The sequence below is a fragment of the Crinia signifera genome, chromosome 19 (assembly GCF_055691185.1).
Source record: "Crinia signifera chromosome 19, ASM5569118v1, whole genome shotgun sequence".
Classification (NCBI taxonomy): domain Eukaryota; kingdom Metazoa; phylum Chordata; class Amphibia; order Anura; family Myobatrachidae; genus Crinia; species Crinia signifera.
This window is the reverse complement of record NC_139226.1, coordinates 20,770,994-20,787,387: the sequence shown is the minus strand read 5'-3', so window position 1 is coordinate 20,787,387 and position 16,394 is coordinate 20,770,994. Positions and strand designations below refer to the sequence as shown.

Below are 16,394 nucleotides of genomic sequence, written 5' to 3'. Positions count from 1 at the left end.
CAAAAAGTTGCTGATCACCTCAGATATAGTGATCAGCACAAAAGGCGGGGGCAGCAGACACAAAATATAGCACTCTCTATCACTCTCTGTCACTATCTCTCTCTATCTCTCTCTATCTCTCTATCTCTCACTATCTATCACTCTATGACACTGCAGCAGCAGCACTGACAGTTATATATATAAAAAATAACCCCTGCACCCCCAAAAAGTTGCTGGGGGTGCACAAAAGGGGGGCAGCAGACACAAAATATAGCACTCTCTATCACTCTCTGTCACTATCTCTCTCTATCTCTCTATCTCTCACTATCTATCACTCTATGACACTGCAGCAGCAGCACTGACAGGTATATATATTAAAAAAAAACCTGCGCCCCCAAAAAGTTGCTGATCAGTTAATTTATACTGATCAGCACAAAAGGGGGGGCAGCAGTCAGTTATATAAAAAATATATAGCACAATCTGTCACTATCTCTCTATCTCTCTCTATCTCTCTCTCTCTATCGCTCTCTCTATCTATAACTCTATCACACTGCAGCAGCACAAAATATAGCACTCTCTGACACTATCTCTCTCTATCTCTCTATCTCTCTCTATCTATAACTCTATCACACTGCAGCAGCACAACACAGGAAGTCACAAGTACTGTAGTAACAGGATCCAGGAAGCATCCAGCACACTACAAGCAGTGATGAAGCAGCGATCAGGTAAGTATTTTGCAAGGATCAGGTCAGTATATAACGGCAGCTAGGTACGGTGACCGCACTGCACGCAATTCCAGACCGGAATGGCGTCTGCAGTGCAGTCACCGTTAGTTTAAATCCCCCTCCATGGCTGTGATTGGTTCGTCGGTCCGACGAACCAATCACGGCCTTTGGGGGCGGGCGGGGTGAGGTGGGGTGACACCAGTGTCACCCTTACACCCCGTGGTGATTGGTGCTGTACTTTACAGCACCAATCACCTCCGATCCCTGTGTCACCGGCGAACGTTATTCGCCGGTGACACAGAAAACGCTGTAATTGGCTGTTCACACTGAACAGCCAATCACAGCGATCGCCGACGGGGGGGCGGCATCGCAGCCCCCCCTGGGCATGCAGGGACATGTCTGCTGTCAGGGACAGCAGACATGTTTAAACTGTCACCGCGTCTATAGACGCGGTGACAGTTTAAAGCCATGACGTACATTTACGCCATGTGTCGGGAAGTACTTCCCGACCATGACGTAAATGTACGTCAAATGTCGGGAAGGGGTTAAGGTGAGTTAGTTTGTTGTAGTGAGTGCTGGGCCCCCTGTGTTTGTATCTCTTATATATTTGGCTACATCTGTCACTCAAAGTGTGTCTGAAGCTGTAACGCTGGTTGGAGCCTCTGACTCACATGACTGACTCACACGACAGAGAACCAGCCCAGTGAGCCCACAGTGCCAGACACCCTCTGTTACACAGCAAAGACACAGCTACTCACCAGACACACCAGGTGAGCGCCCCACACCTCCATACCTCCCAACATGACCCTCTCCAGGAGGGACAGAATGCTCTGTTTGTGGCCTTCCATCTTAATTTATGATTGTCATCACCTGTTTTAAACAGGGTAATTGATAAGAAAGGTGTTTAAGCACAGGTGATGGTAATCCATAAATTAAGAAGAAAGTCCAGAAACAGAACAATGTGTCCCTCCCCCTCCCCCCCATTCACGGCAACCTCACGATTAAATGGCACATGCAAAACACTGACATGGCTATGGTCGACAATGAAAAAGGTTGACATGAGTTTTTGAAGATTTATTTTTCACTTTTTCAATGTTTTCATATTCATTCTCATGTGTCGACATGGACACCAATGAAGTGCCACACTTATGTCAACATTTACATGTGTTGACCTTCTGTGTTGATTTTTTCTTGTGGCTATTCGCGGCACCCCCAGGCAACCCCCCTCCCGCGATTCACAGCACCCCCCCCCCCCAATTCGCGGCGACTCCCGCGATTTGCGGCCCCACCCTGTGACACACCCCCTCCTGCGATTCGTGGCACCCCGCGACCCCCCCTCCCATGATTTGTGCCAACCCCCCAGGCCCCCCCTTCCTCGTGGTACCCCCCACCCCCGGGACCCCCCTACCGCGATTCCCCCCCCTGTCATTGCGGCAACCCCCCCACCCCTGCGACCCACCCTCCCACGATTCACTGCAACCCCCCGCGTCCCCCCCTCCCACGATTCGCGGCACCCACACCCCCCCGCGACCCCCCCTCCCGCAATTCACGGCATCCACCCACGACCCCTCCTCCCGTGATTCGCGGACACACCTCACCTCCTCCCTCCCCCCCCCACCCCCGCTCGCGATTCACGGCAACCCCAGGATTAAATGGCACATGCAAAACACTGACACGGCTATGGTCGACAATGAAAAAGGTTGACATGAGTTTTTGAAGATTTATTTTTCTTTTTTGAATGTTTTCATATTCATTCTCATGTGTCGACATGGACACCAATGAAGTGCCACACTTATGTCAACATTTACATGTGTTGACCTTTCTGTGTTGATTTTTTTTGTAGCAATTTTTTTACAGTGACAACTATGTGCAAATCAACCTAGACATCATCAACCAATTCTTTGTATAATATATAACACCTGTTCTGTTTTACTGTAGGTGTTTTAAGTCAGATCTTTTACTGCTACTATTACTGTTTATGTAAATGCATTCTGAATGACAGCAACATCCTACCATCCTTCTACAAGAATATATAACCAACTAGGTGACTTATCGCGCCCCGTGCCCCCCCCCCCCTCCCGCAATTCACGGACCCCCCGCGCACCCCCCCCCCACGATTCACGCCCCCTCCCACGATTCACGTCCCCCCCCGCACACACCCCCCTCCCGCAATTCGCAACCCCCCCTCCCGCAATTCATGCCCCCTCCCACGCTTTGCGGACCCCCGCCCTCTCCCGCGATTCGCGGACACCTGCGCCCCCTCCCTCCCTTGACTTATGGCACCCTCCACGCCCCTCCCACAATTCACGGCACCCCTAAGCCCCTCTTTAGTCCCCCGTATACTCACACACCCCTATCACTACCCAGCTTCCTGCTCTCCTGAACCGTAACTTCCACCACTGGGGAGTCGCTGACGCTGTTTTGCCCACATGCCCCTATCATGCCTCATAGCCCAGCCTCCTGCTCTCATGTACCCTAACTCCCACCCAGTAGGAGGAGACACTGACTCAGGGCCACCGTCCTGTACTCCTGTACTGCCACACTGGACCCTCACCCACTGGCAGAAGCTGCACAGTATCTCCCACCCTCCTTTTTTAGTCCCCCTTATGTCCACACACCCCTATCACTACCCAGCCTCCTGTTTTCCTGTGTCGTGACCTCCGCCAGTGGGGAGCCGCTGACTCAAAAACACCCTACTATATTATTGCACACACACCTAAACAACATGCACACACAGCCCCCCCCCCCACACCCACAAATGTCACTGTACCATCCACACTATCAATGTACATCTTACTCTGTAACCGCTTTTTAATTAAACAAAACAATACACACCCCCTTCCAAATCATATGCTCTCTATTTAACACATTTCACCTATTAATAAAGTTGCAATACAGGCCATCTTTCATACAATTCTAACCATCTTTCTCATATACAAATGTTCACAAATTAAGGGGGCGCAGCCCCTTACGACGGTGTGAAGAGCGCCCGTAGGGCGCGATGAATCACCTAGTATATATATATATATATATATATATATATATATATATATATATATATATATACACTTGTAATAATCTGTATAATAATCTGTAATAACTCATACCTCCCAAATGTCCCGATTACAGCAGGACAGTTCCACTATTCGGAGACTGTCCCTTTGGTTGCAATGGCCCATGGATGGGGAGGGGACAGTTGGGGAAGCCGGAGATCATTGCTGCTCGGCATCGCTTCAGTGCAGGGATGGAGCAGAGGGCTGCCAAGCTGCTAGTGGGGTGTTTGACACCCCCAAAAGTGACTTAAATGGGGCTGAGACACTGGGCCACACCCCTCCCACAGAGGCCATGTCCACCCACTCTGTAGCTCATGACAGGTCACGGTTGGTAACTTACAAATGTTAGGAGGTATGATAACTCAACAAAAATATAATAATTTTTAAATATTGGAGTGAACAAGTTTTACAGTATAATCTGTTATCTCTGATTTGCAGGTGTCCCATCCACAATTCGTGATATAATGATTGGAATTATATGTGGAATCTTCATTGTTCTTGCTGCTCTTCTACTGGCAAAATTATTTGCAAAGTAAGATTTCCTATGTAGAATAATATGTCTCTTGAACACATTGACAAATAGGTTCTATCTGTATCTATTATCTTCTAAAAGGTTCCTGTATTTAGAATCTGATTGGTTGTCCATAGGAACATCCCATTCAATAGAACCATCTTCTTAAATAAACCTCCTTGAGTGTACATAGTGTTTGGGATGAATCTAGAGCAGGGTTGCCTACCCTCCCGGAATGGCCAGGAGGGTCCCGGAAATCAGGTCCCCCTCATGGTGCCCCTGAAAGCGGGGCAAACATCCCAGAAAGCCATCAGTCTCCTGCAACCAGTCCCTCAGTGTGGGTCAAATGATGCAAATCATGTCAGTTTAGCCCCACTGGCATTGTACTAGCCATGCCCCCCAAACAAGTCACCCTCCCATGGCCCCGCCCTGTTCCGCCCCTTTCCCCCGCCTCACTGAACTGCCTGCCCTCTTCTGGGAAGGGCATCCAGAAAGTAGGAAAGCCTGAACTATGGACAGCAATAAGCAGTTTCTGAAATTAACACATACAGTACATTTTATTATTGTATATATTTTAAATACAGATGAAGCTGGCTTCATCTTTGCAGGGGCTAGCAAAACTATCGCCGGGCCCCCGCCAGCCGCGAGGCTCCGTGGCAACAGAGTTCCCCCCGGGTATCCGCTGCCTCCCGTGCCGCCGCCCACCATCCCCCTCGCCACCCCCCCCCCCCCCTAACCCTGCCCATCTCCCTGAAGGGGAAGCAGGCAGAATGCCACTGCCCAGCTGCCAAGAGACTGGGAGGCGTGTGTGCGTGAGACGCATGAGCGTCCCAGTCTAATGGAGTACCTTTCCTTGTGTGCATTGCTGGCCATTTCCATTTCCCTATGTCTCAACATCTATTCCCCACTTCTCTACTAAGCAGAGCAGCAAGTGACAGTTGTGTAAGGGTAATTGAATTACCACCAGCTTACATAAAAACCTTTATTGATTATAGGGATAATTACAATAAGCCTGAAGATGGTTCCAGTACAATGACGCAGTGGTACATTAGTAGTCACTTAGACACCTTTTTGCATATTGTTTCACGGCTGCTGCTGACAATGGTGCAACTATTGTGCTATCAGCCTTTTTGAACCTACGCCTTAATTGGCAATCTGAATATTGGCTAACCAATAGGAAAATAGCAGAGATATGTTACACTGATCTTTGATATGTTCTAATGCCCCATCCCAATTGGTAGGAGGAAGAACCCAGAAAATGTTCCCAGGGAGGAATCAGCAGCAACAAATGATCCCAGTCTGTTCTACATGAATGTCAGGGCAAGGTCACAGGTGAGTGGAGTTGATTGAGACTATGGAGGGTATTCAATTCTGGGTCCCGACTGTTAGTACGTCCTGACAGTTGAGACTCTGGCCCGTTTTCGGTCTGCTCGCCATTTTATCGGCAGGTGGGATTCAATGTCCCATTTGCCGATCAGCGAAAAGGGGGCGTGTCTGTGAAAAAGGCAGCGTATTGTCGAGATCCGGCCATGATCTCAACAATCCATGGACATTTTCGGCAAAACGGGCCCGGCTGCTTTTAAAGTCAGGTCCGTTCTGTTGTGCTGCCTCTTTACTGCTGTCAGGAATGACAGCATTGAAGAGTCGTCCATCGCTTTTTCCCCTGATGGAAATAGTGGCGGGGATTGAATACCCCACTATGGTGGTTACCATCAGTCACAGCTTCATGTGTACGTTGTTTGTCCAATTCTAAAGGTAAGAACACTTTGAGGAAAGTAATCTACACATTTTAATAATAAAAAGCAAATACTGTACATGCCTTTATTGGGGATGAAGTCACATAATGACATTGGGATTGATTCAGAGTTGTTTGCAAATAGTATATACAGTTCTGCCCAAGTACATCGTGGCTGCGTTGCGCATAAAGTGCGCCATGCAAATCGCGCCTGGATCGCGCCTGCTCCTTGCGCTATAGTCCCGTTATAGATCGCGTTATAACGTAACGTAATCTTGTAAATGTAACCTGCACTTACACTCATTGACCACCAGATGTCACTTTTCCCAAACAGTACAGCGCATGCGTAAAAATCTCTTCTACAAAACAGTGGCCGCCACGACTTTTCACTACGGATTTTGTCCTTACTTTACGGACAGATTGTTTTGTATTTATTCGCAGAAGCAGCTACGTACGGTCATTTATGTAATTGGTACAGAAGCCATGCTAACCTTTGCTATTGCTGGATGACTACTTAAAACATTATTTGAGGACCTACAGTATCATACTTTACACTACGGATTTTGTCCTTACTTTACGGACAGAGTTATTTTCTTTTATTCGCAGCCGCAGTGACGTACTGGATGGTCATGAACTGTATTTGATTGGTGCAGAAGCCATGCTAACCATCTGCCAGCAGTAAAATCACAGGCAATAGTGGCCTAGCGGGTAGAGGCACGGCTTCACTATTTCAGTATCAGTAGTTCGATCCTCAGTTGGTTACATTATATTTTTATTTTTTAAACGTTCTTTTTTTTTTTTTATAAACTAATACAGGTACTGTAGTTACAGTAGTTGGTGCTTATCAAAATCTTTCGGACTTTTCCACAAACAAAAATTCACAATGGCAGGCCTCCATGTACAGTACACGATAGTTAATACCCATACAGTACATACTGTACTGCGCTACAGAGAACGTTTTTTTTTCGCAAAATAGATTTAACTTTTCAGGTAAAACTCCTTGCCTTGAGGACCGTGTTTCGGGATTAAATTCGCTAACCATTGCTAACCAGCCACTTTTCACTACGGATTTTGTCCTTACTTTACGGACAGATTGTTTTGTATTTATTCGCAGAAGCAGCTACGTACGGTCATTTATGTAATTGGTACAGAAGCCATGCTAACCTTTGCTATAGCTGGATGACTACTTAAAACATTATTTGAGGACCTACAGTATCATACTTTACACTACGGATTTTGTCCTTACTTTACGGACAGAGTTATTTTCTTTTATTCGCAGGCCGCAGTGACGTACTGGGTGGTCATGAACTGTATTTGATTGGTGCAGAAGCCATGCTAACCATCTGCCAGTGGTAAAATCACAGGCAATAGTGGCCTAGCGGGTAGAGGCACTGCTTCACTATCTCAGTATCAGTAGTTCGATCCTCAGTTGGTTACATTATATTTTTTTTTTTAAACGTTCTTTTTTTTTTTTTAAACTAATACAGGTACTGTAGTTACAGTAGTTGGTGCTTATCAAAATCTTTCGGACTTTTCCACAAACAAAAATTCACAATGGCAGGCCTCCATGTACAGTACACGATAGTTAATACCCATACATACTGTACTGCGCTACAGAGAACGGTTTTTTTCGCAAAATAGATTTAACTTTTCAGGTAAAACTCCTTGCCTTGAGGACCGTGTTTCGGGATTAAATTCGCTAACCATTGCTAACCAGCCACTTTTCACTACGGATTTTGTCCTTACTTTACGGACAGATTGTTAGTACAGTATTTATTCGCAGAAGCAGCTACGTACGGTCATTTATGTAATTGGTACAGAAGCCATGCTAACCTTTGCTATAGCTGGATGACTACTTAAAACATTATTTGAGGACCTACAGTATCATACTTTACACTACGGATTTTGTCCTTACTTTACGGACAGTTATTTTCTTTTATTCGCAGCCGCAGTGACGTACTGGATGGTCATGAACTGTATTTAATTGGTGCAGAAGCCATGCTAACCATCTGCCAGTGCTAAAATCACAGGCAATAGTGGCCTAGCGGGTAGAGGCACGGCTTCACTATCTCAGTATCAGTAGTTCGATCCTCAGTTGGTTACATTATATTTGTATTTTTTAAACGTTTTTTTTTTTTTTTTTAACTAATACAGGTACTGTAGTTACAGTAGTTGGTGCTTATCAAATTCTTTCGGACTTTTCCACAAACAAAAACGATAGTTAATACCCATACTGTACATACTGCGCTACAGAGAACGTTTTTTTTCCGCAACAATAGATTTCTCCAAACTCAGACACAGACCGACACCTCAGACAATAAGATGTTGATTGCAGTCATATGTTAATTGCAGTCTGCCTTTTTGTTTCGCTGGTAATTGTACATAATTCAAATGCACCTATCAGCTTCATGAAGGATTTCCTTTGTCTCTGCCAGCATAAATTCAGCTACAGATATTAAAATTGTCAAACAATCCAGTTTGTTTTTCTGCATCTAAACCGTGTAGAATTGCTACGGATCGTCTCTTCATCTCTTGCCTGTATACAAGCACGAGATTGTACCTGTACACCTGGACTATTCATTCTGCTGAATCCAAAGTCAAGTTGTTGCTGCGTTCGTGTTTCTACCAAGTTTTCGCATCATACTGCCTTCCTTCTGCAAGAACATTACTGTATCTTCTCGCTGGAGCAGTAAGTACACTATACAGTAGTACAGTCATTTGTACATTTCACTGATTGCTGCATTACAGTATACAGTAAGCAGCACTACAAAACGGTCCCTGCGCGGAAGCGCGGTTCCCACCCTTCCCTGAATGAAGATGTTTCCCTTCTTTCCCTACTGTTCAAATGCACCCGGTGCAGAATACTGTATACAATCGCCTGCTGTGTATACTGTATTCAGATACTGCAGGCTGCCGCTATGGGTATTGTCCGTAAATACTAGAGTCTGTTTCGCAGACTTACTGTATACAGTATCGAGTAGTGATATCGTGATTTTTGATGTTCAGTGCAGTGCAGTAGAGATAGCGCCATTGAGAATATTGTACAATGTGTTAAAATTGCCTGGTGTGTATGGGCCGCAAATCCCCGACTAGCGATGACAGTACTCTATTAGGGTGGGCTACTGTAGGCTGCCTGCGTAGTCAGCGTTGTGTCCATGTCAGGGGGGTGGGGGTGGAGCGTTGCGCCAATGCCTCTGATGCACAAAAGGAGGCAATTGCCACTGGCAGTACTAGTGTACATCCGGTACTGCACTGGCAAATGCAACCACTTGAAACAACCGAGTGGATTTTCTAAAGTACAGTATGGCGGGCGCAGCACTTTATAAAATCCAGTCCACGTAAAGCCACCCCCGCCCCATTTACAGTAATAAGAGTACGGTAAGTTTATTAACAGTAAACAGCACTTTTTCTCATTTTTGACATTTTCCCACAGTGCCTCCACTTGAAGACGAGGGCACCCTGCCCATGCAGGCCGATATAGCCCCCACCTCCTCAACAAGTCGTTGGAGAGGCCGGATCAGCCCACCCCCTAGTAAGTACAGTACATGTTTTTATTTACTGTATTAGCTCTTAAAGACTGCCCCGTGTACCCCAGCATACATACAGTATTGCACATACTGTATAAGCTTGTTACCTTGATGTTCATTCGAACAACGGTTTGTACTGACCATTATTGCAATTAATCCAAAAGTGTGATACTGTAGGTCTCTTATACAGTATTACTGTGACAATGACATCTTCATATTGTAAAGGATTATGGGAAGCCTACAGTATGTAATCTCATACTTTCTAAGGAAGCTCAAAATCTTTGTTTGCTGTCTGTGAAAATCTGAAAGTTTTCTTCAAAGTTGATGAAGATTCGGCTTTTCAAAGCTGCGTACAGTAGATGCATACAGTACATGTGCCAATATGTATACAAATATAGAATCATGAAGCCAAAATCCCAATCACAATCATACAGTACACCCTTTTTGTCTACAAAATGAAGTTATCCCAAACGCATTAATATCTACTATGGATATACAGATATTTATATTTATGTCTATTTATGTCTGATGTCATTTCTGGACATCATTTCTGAATTTTTTAAACAGGAACTTACTGTATATTATTCATCTGAAGCACAGGACTGAGCATACTGTAGCTGCTTATTTTATATTGTGACAATGAATTTAACTGTTATAGGAATAGAAATTTACTGATTTATTAGTATACAGTATCTACTGTAAATGTATGATTGTTTTTAATACAGTATGGCCTGCATTGCAAGTTCACCCTTGTTTCTGTAGGCAGACAGATAATTGGATTAAGGCTCACTATACAGCACACCTTGACCATTGTCTAAAAAGTACATTTACATTTGAATCTTGTATCTGTCAAAGGCCTCCCCCACTCCAAGTAACACAATAACATTTCTATCTCATAAAGCTCTGGCCCACAACGGAGGACAAAGTAGTTTATCTGATGTTTGTGAGAAACTGAAATATTTCTTCAATGTTGATGAAGATCTAGTTTCTCAAAGCTGGATAAATATATGTGCAAATATATGAAAATAAAAAGTTAGAATTACATTGCTAAAACGCTACAGTGTTAGGGTACAGTCCTGTGAGAGGACACAATGCACTGATACTGTGCCCATGTCGACATTCTGTCAACAAAAACAAAACATGTTGATTATTAACTGTCAACCTAAGGCGGGGAGCCGGTTCCTTAATGCTGGGGACCAGAGGGACTCAGTAGCAGCAGGGGAGGCATGGCGGCTGTGTAGCAGGAACCAGAGTTGTGGAGCTTTCAGGCTGAGGGACTCGACAGCGGCAGCAGATGACTTTGAAACACTGGACGGCCCTCTGATTGGCTGAGGCCACTGAGGGAGAGCTCTCTCAGGCAATCAGAGGGCTGTACAGTGTTTCAAAGTCAAATGCTGCTGATGATAAGTCCCGCCGCCTACACCACACCTCTTCCAGCACCCAATGTCCATCGCAGGATGGCATGCGACATCGGTTGCTGCACTGGGCCCCACTTGATGCGATCAGATGCAATGTCCCATCGCATCTGATAGCATACAGTAAGTGTATTGGCAGCATAAGTTCAATGTCTGTCCATGCAGTCATATAGTTTCTAAGGACAATTCCAACTTCATTTGCTAATTGTGAAAATCTGAAAGCTTTCTTCAATGTTGATGAAGATCTACTGTAGTTTCTCAAAGCTGGATAAATATACTGTACAGTACTGTACAGTATGTGCAAATATACTGTATGAAAAAAAAGTATTTGTTAGTTTGTAAATACAGTAGGGGGACAACTGTCTGAATTGTTTTTCCCTATTTTTTAAAGATTGTGTGCGTCTACAGTATTTCTCTCCATGGGGCCGATTCTGATGTTTTCTCTGTATACAGTATTACAGTATGAATGCAAATGCTACTAATACTGTAGACCCCAACTCCATTCCATCCCCTCTTACGCATGCGCAGAAACACACATGTCTGATTACGCTCAACTCTAAACTACAGTAGTCCCTCTGTGTCTCTTTGCATCCATACAGTACAATACTGTACTGTACTGTACTGTACAGTATATCCTCTATGCTACAGACAAGATTGTTCCCTATTGTACAGTGTACTGTATCACCAAGCTCAAATTGTGGTGTCATTTGTTTTACAGACCTGCAATATAAGGAAGATGGCCAAGACCAGGAGGATGAAGAGAGTGTAGAGGGCGACACGTGGAGCACATCATCCCCAGAGCCACAGGAACACCCCACTAGCCCTACAGAGAGTGAGGTGGCAGTGGCAGAAGCTCTTCCTCCAGCCTCGACCAGAACTCCACCAGGATGTAAGTACCGTACTCAGGGACGGCACCATAAATCTTGGGGCGCCATCCTGTACATTGATCTATCTGGGGCCCCTTCCCTATCAAGCATACAGCAGTTAGTAATGGTGTGGATCATGGGGGGAGTAATACTGTAGTTTCCAGTAGGGAGGTACAGTAGTGTGGGAGTAATAATGCAGAGCAGGGAGGGAGGGTCTGAATAATAGTGTGGTGGATGGTGGGAGTAATACTGTAGTGTGGAGTAGAGAGGGAGGTACAGTAGTAATTGTGCAAAAAAAGGTGGGACGGTGGGAGCAATAGTGTCGGAGCAGGCAGGGAGGGTACAGTAGGAGTAGTAGTGTGGAGCAGGGAGGGAAGGTGGGAGTAATGGTGTTGAACATTGAGGGAGTTGTGGAGTGCACCTGTAAAGCCATACAGTATACTGTACCTACTGTACAGTATGCAGTACAAAATTCCCTCAATAGTACCATTCTGTATACTGTACAGAATGACCCATACTGTATGAAGAATGCCCCCCTTTAGTGCCTACAGTAATTATGCATTCTACCCCCCCTCCCCCCTATCACCTAATGCACAATGCCCCCTGACTTGTGTAATGCCTTCATTCATCAACACTCCCTGCTGCAACTACTGTACTTCTGCTGCATTGAATACTGGCCTACAGTACAGTATGGATAGCTGTCCTGAGATTCTGTCTCCAGGAGCAGCTGAAATGGGAGCTGCTCCATCTGTACATTACCGTACACAGAAAGTTGTGCTCCACTATGACAATTCTTATGACTTTATTGGTGTTCATACAGTACTGTACAGTACACTAGTGTACAGTACTGTATGTGCTGCAGTATGAGACGCTATTGTTCAGTACTGTACAGTACAGTACAGTACATTATTTGTACAGTACAGTACTGTATGTACAATATGCTGTACTGTATTACTATTGTTTCAGAAAATGAACAAAAATATCTTTTTCCACAGTGCATTCCCCTTGGCTACCTTGGCAGTATGACCAAACTCCTCCACAACCATGTAAGTAGTAGTAGTACAGTAGCAGTACGTTTATTTACAGTATAAGGTGCCACAATGTGTCCGCAGCGCGTAACATACTGTAGCAAAGAAAAAAACAAATTACAGTACATGGTAACGTACTGTACAGGGTGTGTTGAAAAATACAGCATACTGTAAATAGGGGTATACAGTACTGTAGCTGGTAGAAAAAAAATCAGCATCAGTTCAGAAGTACTGTAGGTGTCGAAATTGTCGAGGAGACTGAAGATGAAGTACAGTAGATGAAGGGAAGAACAGGTACTGTAAGGTGAGTATGTGAGGAAGGAGGGCCCTACTCATAAGAGTTAACAGACTTACAGTATACAGTAGGAGGACGAACGAAAAACAATAGGATACTGTACTACAGTATAAGTACTGTAGGAACAGATGGGAATGGAGGCAGGATAGGAGGATCAAAATACTGTACAGTAGGTTAGGAGGAGGGATAGGCTAGTCGAAAAATTGGGTTTTGAGGGAGCGCTTGAAGGAGGTAAGGGAATCTGAAAGCCTGATGGGTGGCGGGAGGTTGTTCCAGTGCAAGGGGGCAGCGCGGGAGAAGTCTTGGACACGGAGGTGGGAGGAGGTAATTACAGTAGGTGAGAGGTCAGTCGGCGGTCTGCAATGGAGCGAAGAGGATGGGAGGGAGTGTGGATAGAGATCAGTGAAGAGAGGTAAGGAGCGGTGGAGGAGGAGAGAGCCTTGTACAGTAGGTGGTGGTGAGGAGTTTAAAGAGAACTCTGAAAGGAATGGGGAGCCAGTAAACAGATAGACAGAGGTGGGAGGCGGGGGTAGAGTGGCGGGAGAGGAAGATGAGCCTAGCAGCTGCGTTAATAATGGATTGGAGTGGTGCAAGGCGGTTTCGAGGTAGCCCAGAGAGAAGGATGTTGCAGTAGTCAAGGCGGGAGATGACAAGAGAGTGAATGAGTATTTTGGTCGTGTCAGTGGAGAGTAATGGTCTGATGCATGAGATGTTGCGTAGGTGAAAGCGGCATGACTGGGAGAGAGCATGAATGTGGGGGGTGAAAGAGAAGGAGGAGTCAATGATGACACCGAGGCCGCGCGTTTGGTTGGTGGAGGTGATCTCAGTTTCACCAATTCTGATGGAGATAGTGGGAGAAAAGGGTATGTTCGGGGGATGGAAGATTAGAAGTTTAGTTTTAGCCATGTTTAGTTTCAGTAAGCGTTGGGTCATCCAGGCTGACATGGCCGTGAGGCATTCGGAGACCTTGGGCAGGAGTGATGGGATACTGTAGTAGAGATGTACTGTACAGTACTGTAGATTAGGGTATCATCAGCATAAAGGTGGTAATGGAAACCATAGGAGCTGATGAGAGTGCCCAGAGAGGTGGTTTAGAGGGAGAGGAGGAGAGGGCCATGGATTGACCCTTGGGGAAAAAGACTGGCTGCGGTGTAGTAGGAGAGGAGGAGCAGCTCGGAGTGGAGATGGAGAAGGGGTGATCAGAGAGGTACTGTACAGTACAGTATGAGGTGAACCAGGAGAAGACCGTACCAGTGATGCCAAAGGAGCAGAGGGTGTTAAGCAGGAGAGGGTGGTCAACAGTGTCAAAGGCAGCCGACAGATCAAGCTGGATAAGGATAGAGAAGAGGCCTTTGGATTTAGCCGATAGTAGATCGTTAGTGAATTTGGTCAGGACAGTTTCAGTGTAATGTAAAGGGCGGAACACGGATTGGAGGGATTGGATTACATTACAGTATCTGTACTGTACAGTACTGTACAGTACAGTATTTTGTTTTTCACATTGGGTAGAGGTTGATAATTACAGTATTATACTGTAGTAAACTGACAGTGCTTATTTTTTTACAGCAACTCCTGCACCCTCATTCGAGGAGGAAGAAGAAGATCAAGGTACTGTACAGTACAGTACAGTTTTGTACTTAATACTGTAACTTCCAGTATTTTTAAACCTTTTTTTAATTAAGGCTATCACCACTGTTTCTCAACCTTATTCCCCACACGGTGCCTTGTAGTCAACCCATTTCCCAGTGGCTAAGTTTAAACCGTGACTTTCAGCAAATCCCTGCCCCTGGGGCTAAGCCTCTGCTGTGCAACATCATGACGTCAGGCCATCTGCCAGTCATGATTCCTCTTGGCCTTTTTGTGCCTTGCTGAATGCAGGAGCTTATACTGTACTGTATACAGTACAATACTGGACTGTAATGGTGGTGGTGGTGGGGGGGGGGGGCGGCTGGTACTTGCACCTTTTGTGTGCCCTCCTTAACCGGGCAGTAGTGTACTCCAGTGAGTGACGTCACAACTGGTTGGACACATGTACAGTTAATGGATGGATACTGTAGTTGTGATACTGTATCAAGCAGGTCTCGTTGGCCACATTCAGTACAGTTATTAGTACTGTATACTGTAGAACTGTAACTGTGTGCACTTACAGTACATTTCAGAATAGAAAATAATGTTCTAAAACTGTTCATTGTTTTTTATTTTCACAGATGCCTTACGAACTGAAATAATTAGCCTGATTGGGACTGCTAATCAGCTGTTTGATTTTATTAGAAATAATTTATAAATTAAAAATTTTGTGTTACAGTATTATCCATCTTAGTAGTAGAGTACTTTTTTTTTTGGGTTGATCACCCCGCCCATGGAACTGGAGCCACCAGGGCAATCCCTGGCCCGCCAGCCGGTCGAACCCAGCGCACGTGTCACTTGCCATCTCCCCGGCACTGGCATTTTCCAGGCAACCTACTGTAGCTGCTGCACAGCTGCACTCATTACTCACACACATTTAAAAAAATACACAGATGGAGCTACAGTAATTAGCTCACTTGTGATTCTGTGAGGAGACCTGCAAAACATGCACCGTTGGTACTGTAGCTCTCGAGGACTAGAGTTGGCTATCCCAGCTCTACAGTATACTGTATACTTTACCTCCCCCCCAGCATTATACACACACAAAAGCCAAATACTGTACAGTATGAACCCGCACCCCCTGCCATTATCACCCCACTGGCATCTCCACCCGCGGCCAACACCCCCCCCCAGCATATCAATGTGCTCCACACCACCCGCCCAGCAGTTTGGCTATCCCCAACTAACCGGATATTCGGACTACCCGCAAATACCCCCCCCCCCTCCAACGTCATCACCATCCTCCCTCCCCCAGGATCTCCATTGACCGACTCCAGTTCACACTGCATCTTCACCCACCCCCACCCAGCTGGCCGTGTGTCTATGCGCCCGCCCTCTGCCCAGCATCATCACCTCCTGCCCTCCCCAGGATCTTTAATGCTCCACACCACTGTATCCACCCACCCCCTGCCGGCCGCGTATCTTTGAGCTCCGTCCACACCCACCAGACAGCGTCAGCAACATGCACTAACCCACTACTGCCACTTTATTAAGTAATCTCGAAACCACCGCACTCGCAGTGCAGCAACCGCACGGCCTGCACACAGCAGCAGCACCCCGGCCTGCACACAGCACCAGCAACCCGCACAGACCCCTCCGGCCTGCACACACCCCCACCCCCCCAGCCTGCATAC

At 45.9% G+C, this 16,394-nt stretch overlaps 2 protein-coding genes across 2 annotated transcripts in view; both read left to right on the top strand.

Moving 5' to 3' along the window:
- LOC146041735 (sialic acid-binding Ig-like lectin 13) overlaps nucleotides 1-16,394 on the top strand; it is a 74,426-nt gene that overhangs the window by 51,515 nt on the left and 6,517 nt on the right. The window contains exons 8-9 of the mRNA XM_083161646.1: nucleotides 4,196-4,289; nucleotides 5,510-5,600. Of these exons, the coding sequence (XP_083017772.1) occupies nucleotides 4,196-4,289; nucleotides 5,510-5,600 (185 nt within the window). The remainder of the gene's footprint in view (nucleotides 1-4,195; nucleotides 4,290-5,509; nucleotides 5,601-16,394) is intronic.
- LOC146041734 (uncharacterized) lies at nucleotides 8,289-15,444 on the top strand. The gene is made up of 6 exons (XM_083161645.1): nucleotides 8,289-8,692; nucleotides 9,437-9,535; nucleotides 11,664-11,834; nucleotides 12,807-12,857; nucleotides 14,701-14,742; nucleotides 15,342-15,444. Coding segments are annotated over exons 1-6 (441 nt in total). The 5' UTR covers nucleotides 8,289-8,691; the 3' UTR covers nucleotides 15,419-15,444.

Excerpts from the sequence above, each read along its gene's own strand:
- LOC146041734 (XM_083161645.1), top strand. Across the intron at positions 9,536-11,663 it reads CCGGATCAGCCCACCCCCTA|ACCTGCAATATAAGGAAGAT; the intron begins GTAAGTACAGTA and ends TTTGTTTTACAG. Across the intron at positions 11,835-12,806 it reads GACCAGAACTCCACCAGGAT|TGCATTCCCCTTGGCTACCT; the intron begins GTAAGTACCGTA and ends CTTTTTCCACAG.